Raw genomic sequence first — 18,869 nt, forward strand, 5'->3', positions numbered from 1 at the left:
TGTTGAGTATTTCCTCTGCCCTCCTTGTTTTGGGTTAGCTGTGATTCTGGCCAAAATATTTCCAAGTGGTGAAAAGTCTTATGCAAACAGGGCTCTTCTGCGTATGCAGATGAAATTTGTCTGGTTTTATCTGCCAGTCCCAATAACCAAAGTAATGGATTTCTATGTTTTTCTTTCCAACTATAAATCAATGTTATTTTCCTGAGTTTCTTTTAATAAAAAAAAAAATGAAAATCTTTTTGTTTGCACAGCACCGAGATTTGTTTTCTTTAGACTTCCTCTTAAAAACACATAGGTAGAGATTTATATTCTCTTAGCCGCAAGAAACGGAGCAGCAATAGTAAATTACAACTATAAATCAGCAGATCACTTACATTTTTCAAATATAAGACCTTGAACAAGTACATTCCCTTCGTTGTGCTTGAAGTTAAGCAGATGTTTGAGGGCACTACTTGTGTAAAAAGCACGAATGTGCTGCATTGATATATACATAGGTGCTGCATTGCTGATGTGGCTTTATCCCAGCTGTATTTATTTAAGGAGATTTCAGTTCAGTGACATGCCATCATTTTAATAATGATTTAAAAAAATATATAATATTTTTAAATGAAATCTTTCTAGTAGATGGACTCTTTCCAGTACCACTGTTGCAATTAATTTAAATGACATAGAAGAATTTTCAGGAGATGTTTTCCTTTCATTCTGTATCTGACGGAAGTATGCTCACCATAGTAAACAGTGTGGTTTTCTTGCATTGCAGCAGTGCCAGGAGTCAAGCCCTGATCGTATTACATTGTATGGTTTAATGATGAAACCTATCCAGCGCTTTCCACAGTTCATTCTACTGTTGCAGGTAAATAATGTTTACCAAAGGGATGCTCTTGTTTCATTCTTACGTGCTTTGCTTGTGGGATTCCACGGTAGCTGTCTTCTGCTGGAGGAGCACACGGCGGTGGAAGTGACCACTGGAGATCATGGAGAAATAATGAAGAAAAAGTTTCAGTGCATCATAATGCGCTGATCTTGTAGTCTGATTGCAGGGACAGGCAGTAAATACACTGCAGGAAAATCTCAGTTAAGTAGATTTACTCTAGATTACTTGCTGGTTTATATTTAGCTTGTAAGTCACTTTGCAGTAAAGCTGTAGTTCAAATGTGCTACTTTTTTATATGAGTTAGTTAGCTAATAACATTTCAAAACACCACTGGGAACTTTGTGGCATTACTTTACATTTAAGAAAAATACAAGAGAATGTAATTCCCACCTTGGGTGGTTAGGAATATATGAGATGTGGATCAAAAGCACATTCTCTCCCTGTTTACACGGCTCACAGGACCTGCTGGGGTGCATTGCAGCTTCCTTCTGACCCTGTTTTCCTTCCAATGGAAACTGAGGATTTGACAGGGAGTCCTCAGGTCTCCTCTTAACAGGGTGTCGAGCGGTAGGGAGAGCACAGTTCCCCAGTGCAGACCAGCCTATGCTGTCTGTAACTCCTTGCAGACCGCAGCAGGTCTGTCCCAGCGAGCGCTACCGTTAGCTGTGTTCTGCTCTGGCAGGGGGATTTGACTAGATGATCTTTCGAGGTCCCTTCCAATCCCTAACATTCTGTGATTCCACGAGTCACAGAGGAGGACAGGCCTTGGAGTGTGGGTCTGGGAATCGCTGTGGGAGAAGGAGCAGTGGTGATCCTGGGGGGAGAATGTGGGTAGCTAGTCGTGGTGAGAGTTTTTGAGTTAGCAGAAGAAAGGCAGTGTATTGCGGCAGGAAGCTGTAGTGAATATGTAGGGATTTTTAAGTGCTGTGGGAAAGAAGCAAAAATTTCATTAATATTGTTCCACTGCACGCCTACAAAAGGAAAAGATTTTTAGAGGCTTTTGCAACCTCCATGAAGTAACGTCTCCTACTTTGGAATGAGCATGCTGTCAGTGTTTTAGTGAGGAATAATAACAGTAGTAAAGATAATACAATATTACAACAGTAAATATCAGAGAAGTTTAATTTAAAATCATTGTTTACAGATACCTACATACATGTCATATTACTGATTTTCAAACTTTGTGTATTTTTTAATTTCCCGTTACATTTGCATGTTTTACACTTATTTTCAAGTTCCTTTGCTGTACTTTATTCTTGTGAATAAGCAATATGTGACCCCATTCAGTATCTTTTTTAAGAACTGTTAAGGTATTCAGGAAAATAAGCAGTGTGCTGTCTGAATATTCATTAGGTGTTCATTGGCCTTGTTCTTTAGTAGTACTTGGGTAAAGAATGTAGCAATAACATTACATCCTGTAATCTTTTGAACTTGACTTTGAAATTAAATCTGATATTTAAAATTTGTTTGTTTTATCACTTCCCCTCAGGATATGTTGAAGAACACTAATAAAGGACATCCAGACAGATTACCTCTACAGATGGCGCTTACAGAACTTGAAACACTGGCAGAGAAGTTAAATGAAAGAAAAAGGGATGCAGATCAGCGCTGTGAAATAAAACAAATAGCAAAAGCAATGAACGAACGTTATCTGAACAAGGTTAGGAAGTAAGAATGTGTGATGGAGAGTTAGCATATTATTAGTTTCTGAGCCTTGAGCAGTCTTTAGAACAGACACCAGAGACGCCTGAGGTTTTTCTGTAGAGCACAACAACATGGGGTCATTCTAGTGGTAGGTGTGAGATGTGAGGGACCTCTGGGACTCAACAAGCTCACTGGTTAAACCACCATGTGCTGGAGCAGGCGACGTGCTGAAATAGCAGCAGGAGTTATCATGTTTTTTGGCAGTGCACAGATAAAGCTGTTTCCTCATCCTGTAGTAAAGTCTCATGCACATCTTCTCTTAAATTCGAAATTGAATTTTGAATTTATCCTGGAATGGAGGAATTACTCCTGTATGAAGGAAGGAACCAATTCCTTATGCTGCAGTGCTTGTGACTGTGGAGCAGTTCAAGATACTACACTATTGAATGTGTCAAATATCTTCATTGTTTTAAGGAACATCCCAGTCTATTTCATTCATTTACGCAGATCATTCAATAGAAATGTCCTTAAAGAACTGTAGAAGACATGCAGTAGGAAGGAAGTAACAATCTTCTTAATTTGAGCTTGTTCGTAGCTGTCTGTACTGTGGATGTATGTATACTTGTCTTATTTGCATCATGCATGTTTCTTCCTTTCCCATGAGATGGGGCATAAGTACTTCAGTTACTGCTTTCACAAAGTTACAGATGATTATACTGGACTCATTCTGGGATGGAGTAGTGGGGACATGCTGAAAGAGAGCAAGGAGTACTTTTGTGATACATGGAAACAGGTTTCAGGAAAAAAGTAGTCAACCAGAACATACTTGGTTTAGGCTATTTATAAAAAATGGGATACTGAATTTGTTGTCATACTGGAACAGTATTTCTATTCTAAGTGCATTAGAAGATGGATTCAGGCATTTTACTTTCCAGTTCTAATACTCCTGCTTCTTGAAGCAGTTATGAATCCTCTATGAATGGTTGAAGGAGTTCAAGACACAGAATGTGTTTTTTAAAGGGTGGTACATGTTTCCTTTCATTAGCTTATATAAACTGTAAAATCTTGTGTGTTCTGCACCAGGGGACAAATTGTGATATACCTGGGTGGTCATTCCAAATCACGTAGGGCCCTATGTGCCTTGTGGCTTAGTAGTTTTGGAACAGTACCAAACAGGGTGAAACGGGTGGTAAAAAAGGTGGATGGGTTGGAAAAACGAGTGAGTTACATACCGCTCTGTTCTCTTGGCCACTACGGAGGAGTATGTGACCTGTGAGGGACCAGTTCATGCTTGCACACGGTGTTGATACTCAGACCTCGAAGGCAAACAGCAGGAGCAACTCACACGCCGTACATCATTTGTACACGTTATGTTCTCAAGAGCCCGCGGCAGCGGCCAGCCGCAGGCTCTGCTGCCTCTGCCTGCCCAGGTGATGGGGCAGGCGGGGCAGCTCTTCCTCCTCCCAAACCAACATCCCCCTTTGCAAGGCTGGGGTTGTGTGTAGCGCTTACATGGGCTGTGAAAGAAGAGATGAGGGAAGGAAACAACAGAAATTTTGGATGCTATGGGTTTTTTTGCTAGGGGACCTTTATCATTGTGCAAGATTTTCAGAGCAATTGCATTCCATATTAAGACTGAAACCCCTGCAGGCCATATTGCAGGCAGCAGAAGTTACTGTTTCTCTACATGAAAAACAAATCAGTAAAGAGGCTTAATTCACTTGGCACATCCATCTGCAACACTTGTACTGGGATAGCAAGTGATAACTGTTGTATTTTCTTTTTTTTTTTTTTCCACCAGTTGTTAGATCTACTGTGTATAATGTACAGTATTGGTTGTTTTTAAACTCTAGCTACTCAGCAGCGGAAACAGATACCTCGTACGGACTGATGATATGATTGAGACGGTTTACAATGACAAAGGTGAAATTATCAAAACCAAAGAACGACGACTTTTCATGTTAAATGATGTGCTGATGTGTGCAACAGTAAATATTCGGTAAGACTTGAGTTGTATTTTTAAAATGATCATTCAAGCCTCAGCTTGAATAAATGACACTCAAAAAAAATTTTATTGTTGTCTTTACCATGGCTAATGTTTTCTATCAGTAGTCATAATAAATGGTTAACTAGCTTTCTTACAGTCTGACATTTGGAACTTGTAGAGTAAATTGGTAAGAAAATTATGTCAGTTGGAGTTTACAGGTAGAAATGCTCTTCAGTATCTAGTTATTGCTGTGTATTAGTCTTTAGCAGAGTGCAGGCATTCCAAGATAGGTTTGTGGGTTTTTTTTCTCTTCTTCCTTAAATTCATAGTCATACACACAAATCTGTAACTTGACACACGTTGCAAATTTAAAAAACAAAAACAAAAAAACAACACACAAAGCTAATGTATGTAGCCAGAAAAAAGCTGGAACTCACTAACAAAGTTCCAGCTGGGGAAAAGTTATCATTTCCAAGACCAAACATTGAAGCATTAAAGCTGAGGTGCTTTGAAGAAAGCAATTTTTCATTGTGTCTTCTGTGTTTTAGTTGGCTGTAATTATTACTGTTACTATACCTGTGTGTATGCCAAGGTCACACTCACATTCAAGTATTGCTTGTACCATAAATTGCTTTGTGTGATGGTATATCCTGACAGAGAAAATGTAATCATTAAAATCTTTCACTAACAACTTTTCTTAAGTCTAGCATGAGTTGATATTTTAGTTTATTACTGAAGTGTGAATACAGTACATATTTTTGTAATCATGTGAACGCTTGGTCTCAGTGAGCAAGAACTGCCATGTAATAACTGTACTTCAGAAAATGAACGAGCTTATGTCAATTATCCTGTGGTTCTTTTCCTTTACAAATCCTTCAGTTATTTAGTCACAGCTGGATATATTCTTATGGTTGTCTGCAAGAAAATTGCTGTTAACCATTTACATTTTATCTTCCATACCATCATTGTCTCGGATTTTCTGTATTTGTCCCTGAAGTGGCAGTATGCAGCCTGTTTCCCTTTTCTGTGTGAAAAGTTTCTGATTATGCCAAGTCTCTGGGTTCCTTATTAAGTTAATTCCTGTGGGCATTAACTGGTTCTGAGCAGCCTCCTTTGGGATGGTAATTGGGCACACCTGTGTCATGGGGGTTTGTGAACTCTGAAAACATTTAATTATGGCTTTCTCTAGCAGTTGAGGTTTGCTTTCCAACCCACTTATATAACAATGGTTTTTAGCGTAGTTGAATGCACTTTTAGGTTTATTCACTAGCAAAAAAAGGGTGTTTGACCTCCTCAGTGTTCAGCTGCAGGTGGGTCCACCTACAAGCTACGTGTGTGGGTTTAGAGTTCCTCCGTCATTTCCCAGACCACTCCTAGATTTTTGCTGCAGAAGGAACTACCTTTGTCATGCAAAATACAGTTAAAGACTGAAGGAAATAATCTGCCAGATTTCACATATGACACCTGTATCCAGTCCAAAAAGATTTTGTTGAAAATAAGCATATGCTATAGAATGTACCACTCACCTGTTCGGCTCGTGTAGGATGAGCTTTATTTCTTTTCATTTTAGCTGTGTAAAAGTTAGAGGTCTTACTGAAGATCGGCTTCTGTTATAGCTGTGATTTTTCAAGGCACATTTACCCAGGAGCTGTAGACTTCTTCAGAAGCTGTACACGTACATGTAGCTGTGCAGTATGTATCAGCTCACTTCTCTTAACCACCTTTTGTCTAACCTTTACGGAAACAGTCAGACAGCCCAGGAGCCTGGGGACCACTCGTTCCAGACCAGTTTGCTATAGCTGGCAAAAAAATTGTATTTCAACAGAGCATGTGACCCTCAGAAGGTCCTTCTTCACATGTAGTCTAGAATGTGACTAGTCTGGCTTGAACCAGAAACCTGGCTTTTAAGTAGCAGGAGTTGGATGGAGTGGATGCTATTCCTAGTGACTGAACAGCTGTGTCCTGCCTGGTCTTGTTTTCTTTCTTCTGAACTAGATCAAGAGTGTATAAATATTTACTTAAGCTGTGGCACTTGTGCTTTTTGTTCATACCTGCCTCTTCATTGAAACAAATGTATGACAGTGTTGTGAATAGGTAGCTGACTAGCTGAACATCATATTACGTAGGTACATAGTACCTAGATACTATTCTCAATAAATCCTATTTGCAGAATTTTCTGAAACATTTAACTTCTCTACTTCATGCTTTCTGTGAATTAAACCTTTTTGTTCACTTTAATATCTCTTTTGTCCTTTATAATAAAGGTTTGCTATGTGTGCTTGAATGTGAATAGGCAATGAAAAAAAGAAAGGAAGAGGAGTATTAATGCCATTACTGTTCCAAGTGAGCTCCCTCTGTGTGCTTTTTCCTCTGAAATGCCTGTTGTGATACACTCTGCCTTTAGCAGCAGCAGCTCACATGGGGTTGCTCTCAGAAGCCGCAGCAGTCATGGAGGCTGCCGTAAAGAACATCCTGGGCCGCGGGACTCAGCAGAAATGTTAGCTTGTCAGCCCTTGAGAAGTTACGTTGTCTTTCCGGCTGCCAGCAGTCAGTCAATGGTCCCATCATCCATCCTTTCCTAAACGCAGCAATTACTTCTTTTGAGCACTGTTTCAAGTACGGTCCTGAAAGACAGTACAATCCAAAAGAATTAGGAAAAGATGGAGCCATGGTATCATCCTAAGCACTTGTCTAAGGATGTCAAAATGCACGTTGATCTTAAAAGACGGTCATTTATGTTTTGTTATAGAAATGTATGGACTGTTGTTGGCAGTCCTGTGCTGTTTGTAAACAAGATTATCTGCACCTGCATAGCTGCTCTTTGCACTCACAGGAAAGGTCAGTCACAAAAGTCAGCCTGATGCATGTATTTGTTTAAAGTTGTGCACAGTACTCAGACTGATAAACAGCAGATTTCGGAAGCTAAGATAATAAATAGGATGCCATGAAACATAGTTGCTTGTCACAGTAATAATTTGTGCATCTTCCAGCTCTTCCTATGAAAGCAGTGGCACCATGACAACTGGCCAGAGGTATTTATTGAAGTGGAGCATACCACTGGGACAGGTGGAAGTCATAGAGTATGGCAGCAGCGAGGGCCAAGGCGAGAACTGCAGATTTCCCCCCCAGCACTCTGCTGAAAATGTCGTCATTAACTCAAAGCCAAGTAAGTGACAGGAGTTATCGACCTTTACAGACTGTTTTGTTAAAATCCATGTTTGAATTTCAATGGACTACTGAAAACAAAGGAAAGCATTTTGTGCTTGAAGACTTCTGTAACATGAACAGTAATATAACTCTTTGGAAATTGAGAATCCTTGAAAGTGATAGCCAGTCTCCTGCCTTGGAACATGAATTACTTTCATTTGTCCTGGTTTAGTTTTATGCATGAATGCATAAAGAGTTTTAAAGCATGACTGTATGTGGGCATGCAAAAAGGTGGTTTTGGTGTGTTGTGTCAGCTGTCCCATGGTAGCTGGTCATGCATATGGGTTTTTTTTATCCCATAGTTAAAGCATTTTTCTAACTGAAAATGACCAGTCACTCCATTGCTGTGGAATGAGTCTGGGCACACAGTGGTTACTGCAGGGTAGAAGTTACTTCTCTCAAGCCCATCATATCTTCCTCTTCAAACATAGTAACAAGTGCTTCAGAAAAAAACCCTTCAATTTTAATTTATGTTTTTGAAACAGTATGGCAAAAGGTATTTTCCTCCTAGCCTCTCTACACAAAGGACCTCGAGGTCTGAAGTTTGCAAGTTATTTCTGTGCTTGTTAATCCCTCGTACAGGCCTGCCAACTACCCTCAAGAGATATATTAATTTCAAGAGTTTACTTGGTAGCTAGCCTTTCATATGTAATGAGTTATTTTTATATCCTGTATTTCGGCTAAGTATTGTGGTTTTAAGTGCATTTATTATATCTAGATTGTGATCCCTATTAATGGACTGTAATTTACATGGGTTTCAGTGCTAGCTCTGGGCATTATTTCATGCTACATGTATTTAATATTGCACTCTTGGCCTCATGAGTTTTCCTACAGTAGTGCTGTAAGGAGACATAAACATCATACTTCAGAATGGTCTGAGGTGCAGCTGCAGCATTTAGTACCCTCCGTATTCTTCGGGATTATTATTGTCAGGTCTTCTTGCTGCTCCCTTTGTAAGTAGCTACAGAAAATTTTTATAGGTACTTATGTCTCAGTTTCAAGGATAACTTTATTCTTGTAACTCCTTTTAAGCATTAATGGACTACTTAGACAATGAGATTAAAGCTCTTATATTATCTTTTACTAGCTGGTGTATGCATGACCCAAGAGGAGTGTATATAAGGGAGTCTGTCACTTAGAATTAGGGGTCCTTCTTGTAGGTGAGTGTGGGAGGAACAGCTTGTTGAATATTCGTACTGCAACTTTGTGCAGCAACTTGACAGCTAATTAGACCAAATCCTTGCCTTTTAGCTAGATCAAGTGGGGAAGTGGAGCCTGAGGGCAGAAAGAAAAACTTTCACCCAAACAGTCCTGTAGAACCTACTTGAACCTCTTGGCTTTGAGGTTTCTCAGTTTCATGATGTTTGGTGGCAATATCACAGAAAAGAAAAAAAGAAATGACTTTGTACGTAATTGTAGTCTCAACCTTCAGGTTAAATGGTACTCAATAGGTAAAAGATGAGCTGAACTAATTGTTCTCTTGGTAAGCTCTGATGGTTGTATTAATTCAGTCTTCTCTTAATAAAAGCGATCAAATATAAGAATTAAAAAGAAAAAACGGTACTGGTTGTACAAATTGATAAATCTTCCCTCCGCTTTAATCAAATGTTTCTGCCAGATGATCCAACTAAACAGAATATAATCAGTTATGAAAGAGGAAGAGCGTAGTTTTGCTATTTGCATGTATTTCTGTGTTGGCGCTAGCTATTACTCCGAATGAGGACTTGTCCGAATCGGCCTGCGTAGACTAGTTTGAATACACACCTACTTGTGTTAGTCATTCTGTAGAGTGTAGTCCCCTTATTTCCAGTCTTCTTGGCAGCTAAAGAATACAGAAGCTCAGAAAGTGCAGCCTTCCTGCAGAGGGAAGGGACTGATGAGACTTTGTCTAATGGTTCACTGTTGCCTGTTTATTTGCACCCACCAAAATGCTGCATTTTTCAGTTTATGATGACATAGTCTTTATCATAGTAGTATTGCATTGTTGGTGAGACTATTGGATATTTACCAGAAATTACAAAGCACTACCAGCAAAATATTGTCACTTTTTGCCTGAAACTCCATGACTTTTCAGTCATCATAAAGTTATATTTGTCTGTTTTCAAAAGATAACAAAGGAGATGCTGTGGTGAAATCCTAGTGGCCTCATAGTATGTGATTTAAATAGTATCTAATGATTAAGAACAATTTTGGATGCTGCAGGCAAAATCATAGAGTCATAGAATGTCCTGAGTTGGAAGGAACCCACAAGGATCGAGCCCAGCTCCTGTTCGAAATCCTGTTTCCATGGTGTAGAACCATGTCTCAGACCTTATTTTCAGTTTGTGGGAACTGGACAGATACAGAATAACAGCAGTTCTGTGTACAAGCATCAAGTAGTAGAGGGGGATCACTTCTATTTCTGCAGGATTCAGAAAAGTTGGTTTGTATCAGCAGCACACCACGTTAGGTACTTGACCCCTGTAAGGGTGATATTCTCACATTACTGCTGTAATTAGCAAGGATTCTTGATGAATTCTGGCTGTGTCCTTTTGAGGATTATTAGTTATTAGTTACATTTCTCTTATGATGGCTTTTTTTTTACCGCCAAAACCCTTTTTATGAGGCAACTGCCATAGGTGTGTCTCACTGTTTTATTATTGGCTAAATGCAATTGGTGCTTTCAGCTTTCTATGATGTTACTAGAAAGGATAGTATAGTTTAAAGATGCACTTTGGGTGCTACAGAGAAATGAATTAGCTTAATTTGAATTCTTCTTGTACAGGCTGTAACATGCAACTTATGAAAGGTTGAAAGGTTCTGTGAGTATGTATGAATCAAGGGCATGCTTTAGTACTGTCCTAAGGTGGAAAGCAAGTGCTGTGTAAACTTGGTTTTCACTTGGCAAAATCATCAGTTTGCAGTTTTGTACCCAGTTCTGCCTTGCATACCAGTCTTTTGTCCCTGAATTCTGGAGGATAATACATTTAGGGTTGTTGAGTTCATGTCCTTTTTTAAGCCCCTTTTCAGGAGAAACTCTGTGGCCTGAGGGTGCAGGGGGGAAAGCAGGAACATTTTCCTAGAGTCTATTCAGCTATGCTGGTCCTGTCCTTGATGCACTTTTGCCCAGTTCCTGTTGTTCTCCCTTAGCACCAAAAGTAGACTGTGAATTTTTTTAGTTATTAACATGGAGAAGGATTGAAGTCTCAGCTGTTTGACAGAGTCCTTTATTTGTGTGGTTCTAATATTGTTTCTTAGTGGAGTGCAGTTGTAACTTGTATTTGCTTCCTATAATGATATTTAAAGCAGAAAACATTTCACATTCTCAGACTTGAGGAAAAAAAAATAGCATGTTTATCATTTCGCATTTGTCTGAGCAAATCAGGCAAAGTCCTCTTGCATGTATCTGAGTTAGTCGCGCTTTAAAGTCTGTATGAATCTCTGGCGTCCCAACTGGACGGCTCCTGTGAAGTAGTTATCTTACTCTGTGTGCCCAAGAGGCCTGATGTGATAATTTTCTTCTGTTGAACCACTTGCAGAAAGATGCAAGATAAAGTTCTTCCCTAGAAAATCCATGTAGTGTTTCTGGTAGGCTGTTGCTGTTCTCCTGTCCTTCTCTACTGGTTCATGTGCAGAAGTACAGTCACATTCATAGTACTGAAAAGTCAAATTAATATAGGAAAAGAGGAACGTTTTTGACATGAAAAGGAAGTTGTATATTCTTGCTTTTGATTTACTTGTGCTGGAAGAATTGTGTTGTGTAATGGAGTTCAATAAAAGGTATTTGGAGTGTGTTTTAGGTGGTTATGGGAGCATTTGACTTGTGTTTATGGTGTTAATAAGATATGAAAGCTACTATAATTGTACATGAGGTTGCTAAGTGGAAGAAAAAAGAACTGTGATTCAAACAGGAAAAGAACTCGGCAAAAGTATTATGTGTAATATGGGGATGGCCCTGGGCTACAAATGGTTGAAAAACTCCAGAGGAGGCACTTTCTTAATTACACATCTTCCTTATGCAATGTTAACTAGCGAATTCTGTTGTTCCACACAGTTGTGTTGATACATGCATTGATTTCACCTCCTCTGTGTACTCTGGAAAGTAATGGATTCAGCGTTCACATTGGGGATATTGGCTTGGTTTGGGTTTCCTTTCTTTTTTTCTCTCTCTCTTTTTTTAAATATTTGTTTTTATTTTTTCCAAGATAGCTCTAGGTAACCTGTTTATTATGGAGGTGGGGAAATGAACATTGAGTTTAAGGGCTCCTGAATTTTAGTATTTGCTCTGTCACTGGTTTGCTTGTATGTTTGGGTGAGTCTTGCTACTTCTGTACCTCCCTTTCCCCACCTATACAATATGCTGTGCTCTGGGTGGGAACCCTAAACACTCAAAGGACCTCAGACATCTAATGGGTCTGGAGAGAGTCTAATGGAGGCCACACATCACTTAAACATGCACACAGGTAAACTGGTATCTTCAGTAATCGTGTTTTCTCATGAAGAATTGAAAGAGTAATCAGTGACTATTCAAGTACTAGGTTATTGGTGACTTTTTTTTTGTAATTTTTCTTTCTTATTTTAGATGCTGTAGGCATCTAAAGCAATTAATGCATGTGTTCTGATGCCATCTTTTTTGCTAATATATGCTGCTTCATCCTGAATGATCTTTAGTAGTTGAAGGGATTTATCTGCTGCCTCTTTCCTTGTTTCTTGCTTTATTAGAGATTATTTTTCTTATTGACTCTTAAGGAAGTTTACTGCATAGGTATATCCTAGGAAATTATATTCATTCAGTCAAAACGGGTAAGAAGTTGGATTGAATTTTTGGAAGGCAGACACCAAAAAAGTTAAATGCTACCTGTGCTCTTCTCATAAAGAGGATGAGTGAAAGAGCAATGAATACAACTTTTAAAAAATATGTCTTACTAACATGTCATGTTTTAAATATGTCTTTCCAAAAATGTAAAAAAGTGTTGTCAAAGGCATATTTGTACATTTTTATGAGAAGTTACTATGTTCCCTCAGAAGAATCAGAAGTTGACCTTCAGTTGCAAATCACCCATGTATGCACAGAATCACTGAAAATACGTGTATTTCACTGCCCTTTAAAGGGGAATATAGGGGCAACAGTCAAATACGCTGGCTAGAGTTTTGGTTTCTTAGACCCCTGGCTTGTATCATGATGTTTGCAGCACTTTCTGTGAACTGTCGATGCATCACGAAATGTGGTTTCTGTGCCAAGATGAACGCCTGTTTGGTGCCGCAGCAACAACGACCGCCCCGAGCCGTCTGTTCTCTGATTCCCAAGCAAAGAAGAATTGAGCTGTAAAACTTATTCACAGTGTTTTTATTTAAGAAGACCTGGCTATAGAGACTGTGTAGAAGCAAAGGGAGAGGGCTAAGCACCCTGCTGTTTCTGGATGGGAAACCAGTGTCTGTCAGCAGTGCTGTGCTGCTGATCATGTTGATTAGGAGCCATACACAGCATAGACTATTACTTAAGCAAAGAACCATTTAATTTGAGCCATATGGCTAAAGGCTGAAAAAGAAAATGAGCAAGACCCATCTGTACTATATATCATGAAGTGATGAGCGTAGGAGATAACAGTAAAATGAAAAAACGATTTAGCATGTTTATGGCTGCATTGTAATGTTATTTTTTGTTTTACAGGTTTACAGTTCATAACTGCAATTGAACCTTAGCATTGCTAAACTGTGGCTTCTCTTCTTTCCTGGTCAGACTTCCAGGGTTACATTTTAACTCCGTTTCCACTTGCCTGTGGTTTTGATGTCTGAGGTTTTTGTTTGTTGTCAAATGTAGTAGTGACATGACGCTGAAGTGCAGGTGTGATTCCTCTCTTCAGAGTTTCCTTCTGCTTGATGCAGTCACTTCATGTAGCTCTCCAAGTGTTTCCAGGGAAACAGGTAGGGATGTTTGATGGGCTGCAGTGTGCACTTGTGTTTTTGTCAACGTCTCACTCAGTGGAAGGACAGCTGTTCTCAAAAACAAAACCAGTGCTGCTGTGACCGCCATTGCCATTAAAGCTGATTTTTTGCTGGTTTGTCTAAGGAGAGATACAGAATTGGGGAATGGAAAAAAAGTCAGCTTAATTATCACTTTGAGGCTGGACAATCGTAATACAATGTCCAGGGTAAGCAAGACTAAATGTTAGTGGCTTATCAACTCTAGCATTGGTGCTAAGGTTTTAAAAAGGATGACATGGCATGAATTTCTAGGTGAACTAACTTTCACCTCTGTGACGTATGTATGGAGTAATAATGTAAATCTTTATTTTAAAACTATTTAAAATAGCACTGTACACTAAAGGAGATGTAATATGTTCATAAATGTAAACTATCATTGATAGAAGCAAACAAAAGACCAGAGATTTTAAGTAAATCTAACTCCAGACAGCCTGTTCAGCTGAGCAAACTGGGTGATGTTTGATAGTTCACTTGTTATGTGGATATATGTTTCCAGCTGGTAGATTAGGCATAGAATAAATTAGCTGTTCCATGTTTGTCTCACCCACTTAGGATGAGATTCTTCTTTTTGCCTTTCATATTCTTTATAGTGGTTATACGGCTTGACATTCACCTTCTCTGAATTTTTTTTCTGTGTTGCCAGGGGTCTCATCCACATCGTGACACAGAGTAGTAGAATAAGCAAAAACCTCGCTGTGAGTGAGTATGAAAGAGGGAGGTGAGCTCCTCACACTGCAGTTTCCACATGAGTTGTTACAGATAGTCTGGTGAGAACTTCGGTGTAAACTTCTGGCAGCTCGGCCAGTGTACAAGTACTTTCATTGTTTTAAACGCCCTTGCACGTGTAGTTTCACTGCCTGATTATGTCAGTATTTATCTTCTTGGATCTAGTCCCTCTCTCGCCCTTCGTGCCCATGCAGGCACACCTCAGAGGTCCTTGGGAGGGCAGGGGCTTCCAGGTCCACGCTGCCCTTGGGCTTCCCCTTTGGGACCTGTGAGAGGAAACGTGGCACCTCTTTTTGTTCACTCTAAAGTGACTTTGCTTCCAGGATTTCCCTTCCCTGCGGGAACAGAGCCAGGAACCAGAGTTCCTCTGATGATCGATACCTGCAGTCAGTGCGTAGTTCAGGAAGACACCCCAGCGTTGTCCCAGCGAGTGTGATGCTGAGGAGCTGGGCTGTGGGGTCCACACTTGCTAGCGTGTCAGGGCTCTGGTGTTTCTCCCTTGCATTCCCCACTGCTTCTTTTTTTTTTTTTTTTTTTGAATTCTTTCATCGTCTGTGACACAGCACAGCTACTTCTGTCAGCAGGGAGAATATTTATGGCATTTTATCTCTGAAATTCCCTGTGTAGTCAGGATTAGCTGGAGTTAAATATAATCCTGAAGCCGTGCTCTCGGTGTATGAGCTACTTCTCACCCTCTCAAGAGGCTTCGTGTTTCTTTGGTATTGTATAATTTTACTCACAAATGGTATAGCACTATGAATTTAATACCTTACTCAGTATTTGCAGTTGCAAGCCGTTGATTTTATCTTTGCATTAATCAAGCTGTGTGAATAAGCAGTTTGGTGGATGGACTGTAGCTTTTGTGCAACCCATCTCTTTGGTGTTCAGATCTGATACAATGAGCATGTAGCAAGACAGGTCTCAGCATTCGTGTAATTACCAGCTAAGAGCAAAGTATTAACAGCTGACAGGGAGGTGAAGCATGTTAAAAATACCTTGTCAGAGTTGAAACTTGGGAGGTTTGTTTCCCAGCGCTGCTCTGTGTATACTGGATGGCACGTGGTACTCGGTTCTTTGTCTGTGATTAGGACTTGAAGAATTCCCATCTTGCGTGGCAGTGAGAATAAATACATTAAAGAGTTTTAGAGGCTCAGATTATCAGATTCAATAATTAAGCTCATAAAGATTACCTTTAGATGCTTATGTGATTAAAGTATGATTAGACTGAATTAATGTAATTTCATGTTTATGCTAATACTCCTCATGTTGGTTGATGATGGTATGTCCTGACTGTATTGGTAATTAGGCTTGCTTAGCCCATGTCTTAGTTTAACAGTTTGTTTTCTAGTAATCTCAAGGATTTATTGCTTATCACTTAATACTATATATGTAGTTGTGCTGCTGCTTTTTGCACTAGGTTACTAAACCTAATTTAAGGTTGTGCTGTAAAGCTACGTTGTGAGTAGCTGCTCAGTTTTTCAGTGATGGCTGCTAACTAAGCTCTCGTTTTCTGAGATCGTTACTGATTTACCATTTACTTCAATTTCCAAACCTGAAGACTGATGTGACTCTCCAGATATTTGTGCAATTTGGACCTGAGAGATGGGTTGAGCTATGGTAGCTCAGATTTTTTGGGAGCATGCAGCTGTAAAGATCATGAGTTGGATTTGGTGTGAAAGGACAAACATGGGTAAGGCAGAAAGTCTCCTTTTCTCTTTAACTTTAAATTGACCTGTGAGTTTCTTTAGGTCTTAAACCAGGATTTTGGATTCACAGGCTACTTTTTAAAATTTTATTTTACTGAAATTCCAGTTGGCTATTAAAATGCTTTCATAAAGGAGAAACCAGAAAACATAACCCACCCACGTGCTTCTCTGAGGTGTCTATGGAAACAGGAGCAGCATGAGTGAGCAAGTGGAAAGACACAAATAGGAGGAGGGTGGTGTTGGGGAGTTGTCAAGGGCTTTGCTTGCATAACACGATATGCAAGAAGCTTGTAGTTCAGCATCTAAAGATCAAAATCTCATCTGTTTTGTCACTGGCTTTAACACGGATACAGAATTTCCAGGCAGAAGGTATCAGAGGAACGGAGGTGCCTCCCTTGTGTATAGCTGATGCTTGGGTTTGCCAAGTTCTGTACAAGAGAAGGTTTCAGTGCAGCAGGGGATCCTCATCACCGGCCCTTCAGTGAAAGCTAGGTGTTTTGGTGCAAAGGTTTTGTAAAGGGAAAGGGAATAATACTTAACAATGGGCATCAGTATCAATTGCTACATGAATGACAGTGTTCCTGCTGTTCCAAATATGCATAATCTTTTTGCCAGCTCCGTTTATCTGTTGCTGAAATAGATCGCTTGTGTATGAAAATGTCATATAAAGGTCTCGATTTCTACTTGCACTGAGAGAATTACCTCCACTAGGAACTCCGTAGGGAGAATGTTTTTCCTGTGTTTGACAAGATGTCTTCCCCAGAGCAGCTGTAAGGCATTTGTCCTGTGTGTTTTGCATACCAGTGTATCTGTAGGAGCAGTATCCAGTACCACGTGTAGGGGAAGAATTCCTCAATTGCGGTAATTGAATCTCGGACCTTATTAATGGTTTCTGGTTTTCCTTCTTTAATTCTCAAGATCTTCAGAGAACAGGAAGCTCTTTTACTTCAGGTATAACATTGTCTCTCGGTCTCCATTCTTGTCTTAATGGCAGGAATCTTAAACTGAGCAGTGGGATGCTCTCATCCTGTTGTTACTTGATGAAAAGATCAGTGAAACATTTCCAGTACAAATGAAGTGACATTTAAAATGAAACAATTGAACAGTTCTGACTGCACTTAAGTAGTTTAAAATGTATTACTGCTGCATCATCATAGTTTAACCTAAACGCATTAACAGTCTCATGAAATCTGTCCAGTTTATTATGAACTGATCAAGAATTCATCAGGTATCACGATGCTTTGCTTTCCAGAACACTGTACAAGCTTCTCAGGTTTAAATGTAGACTTAAATGTTGCGGAAGGGGCCTATTATTTGTTCTGAGTGCATAATTCTACACAAGTACCAGTTTGTTATGCCTTCCTCAGACACAGCAGCTTTAAAAGTTACCTCCCACATATATAACCTCTCCCCCCATCCCAGGTGATTTTTATGCTCAAGATGAGAATTGAATCTTTTGTAAATCTCTTTCCTTCATAAGACTTGATGTTTCAGTATGCTGCCTGGATGCACACAGATGGCTCAGTGGGAGGAAGCAATACAAATGCGCTCAGCCTCGAAGACCAGATTGCAAATGGCAAGTCAAATTTGGGATCTGCCAGCCTTTCAGAGTAGTCTTCAAATCTGGCATGTCCTTCAAGCGTATCATTAATTTTGTGTTACCCCTCAATAACGCCGGAACTGTAGCCTTGCTCAGTTTTGGTTGTGTTTTTCACATGTGAGCATTTGTGAGCATCTATTTTGTGTAACACCAAGTCTGACTGCAGGGTTCCGCGTCTCTCGGAAGCAAAGTAATCTTTTTAAGGACTTTGAATGTCCATGACACATCAGTTCTGATTTCATGTCAATATGACGTTTTCCAAAGCAATTTATATTGATGGATTATGGTTTTGAACCATGTGGGGAAAAGGTCATTACTATAATCATACTCAAGGCAGATCTTAGCAAGATTAGATACTTTGCAGTAAGAGAAATACCCAGGTGTATATCTAATAAGAGTCCTTGGCTTTAACACGATATGCCGTACAGAAATATTTGCAAGAATAGTTGCAATATTGAGAGTATGCTGGATGAGGCTTTTATTTTACTTGCACACCATTCGGATTTATATAATCATATTACTTGAAAAAAATCATCGTAATTGGGAATAAACAGGAGTTTAGCATGGAAAGGGCCAACCAGAGCTGTTAGGTTTGCTTACCCAGGAGCAGATGTTTAAATTACAGGTGACTGCATCTACTCTAGGCATTGTAACACTTTCTTTTTCCCCTTTAGCAGCATAAATCTGTAATAAAATAATAATTCACAAGTGAGAATCGGGGCACACAGCAGAAGCTACTGGCAAATGTATACCAGTAACAAATCACCGTGGTAAATAGATGTGTCCCGTAGTAGTTGTTTGGGAGGAAGAATAGGGCGTGATTGGGTCTGTGAAATCCAATATGCTTGTGGTGCCTGTGAGAATTGAAAATTTAGAGGAATGGGAGCGGCCGCCCCAGCAGTGCCCATCACAGCCGCTGCTGCTGATGCAGGGACAGAGCTGCAGCTCGGGCTGTGCCCCCAGCAAAGCGGCCAGAGGTGGGTCTGGCGGAGGGTAGAAGGGGCACATCAGGCTGGCAGCACAGAGAGGGGGAAACTCCAGTGCCATGGGAGTCTTATTCACGTCCTGTTACTCGCTGATCCCAGAGCACAACAGAGATCCTCTAAATGTGACAGTGAGGAATTATTCTCCCCCACTGCCCACACCCAAGCACAAGCCCAC

The 18,869-nt window shown here is 39.9% G+C and overlaps 1 protein-coding gene across 6 annotated transcripts in view; it reads left to right on the plus strand.

The window, feature by feature from the left end:
• The window catches only part of ARHGEF10 (Rho guanine nucleotide exchange factor 10), a 118,358-nt gene that overhangs the window by 54,976 nt on the left and 44,513 nt on the right, over window positions 1-18,869 (plus strand). For 5 of the 6 annotated variants that reach the window (XM_065630650.1, XM_065630655.1, XM_065630653.1 and 2 more), the window contains 4 exons: window positions 761-853; window positions 2,364-2,534; window positions 4,372-4,517; window positions 7,496-7,671. In XM_065630650.1, coding sequence (XP_065486722.1) covers window positions 761-853; window positions 2,364-2,534; window positions 4,372-4,517; window positions 7,496-7,671 — 586 coding nt within the window. The remainder of the gene's footprint in view (window positions 1-760; window positions 854-2,363; window positions 2,535-4,371; window positions 4,518-7,495; window positions 7,672-18,869) is intronic. The other variant, XM_065630652.1, reaches the window with a different exon arrangement.

The sequence above is a fragment of the Caloenas nicobarica genome, chromosome 3 (assembly GCF_036013445.1).
Source record: "Caloenas nicobarica isolate bCalNic1 chromosome 3, bCalNic1.hap1, whole genome shotgun sequence".
NCBI classification, from domain to species: Eukaryota; Metazoa; Chordata; class Aves; order Columbiformes; family Columbidae; genus Caloenas; species Caloenas nicobarica.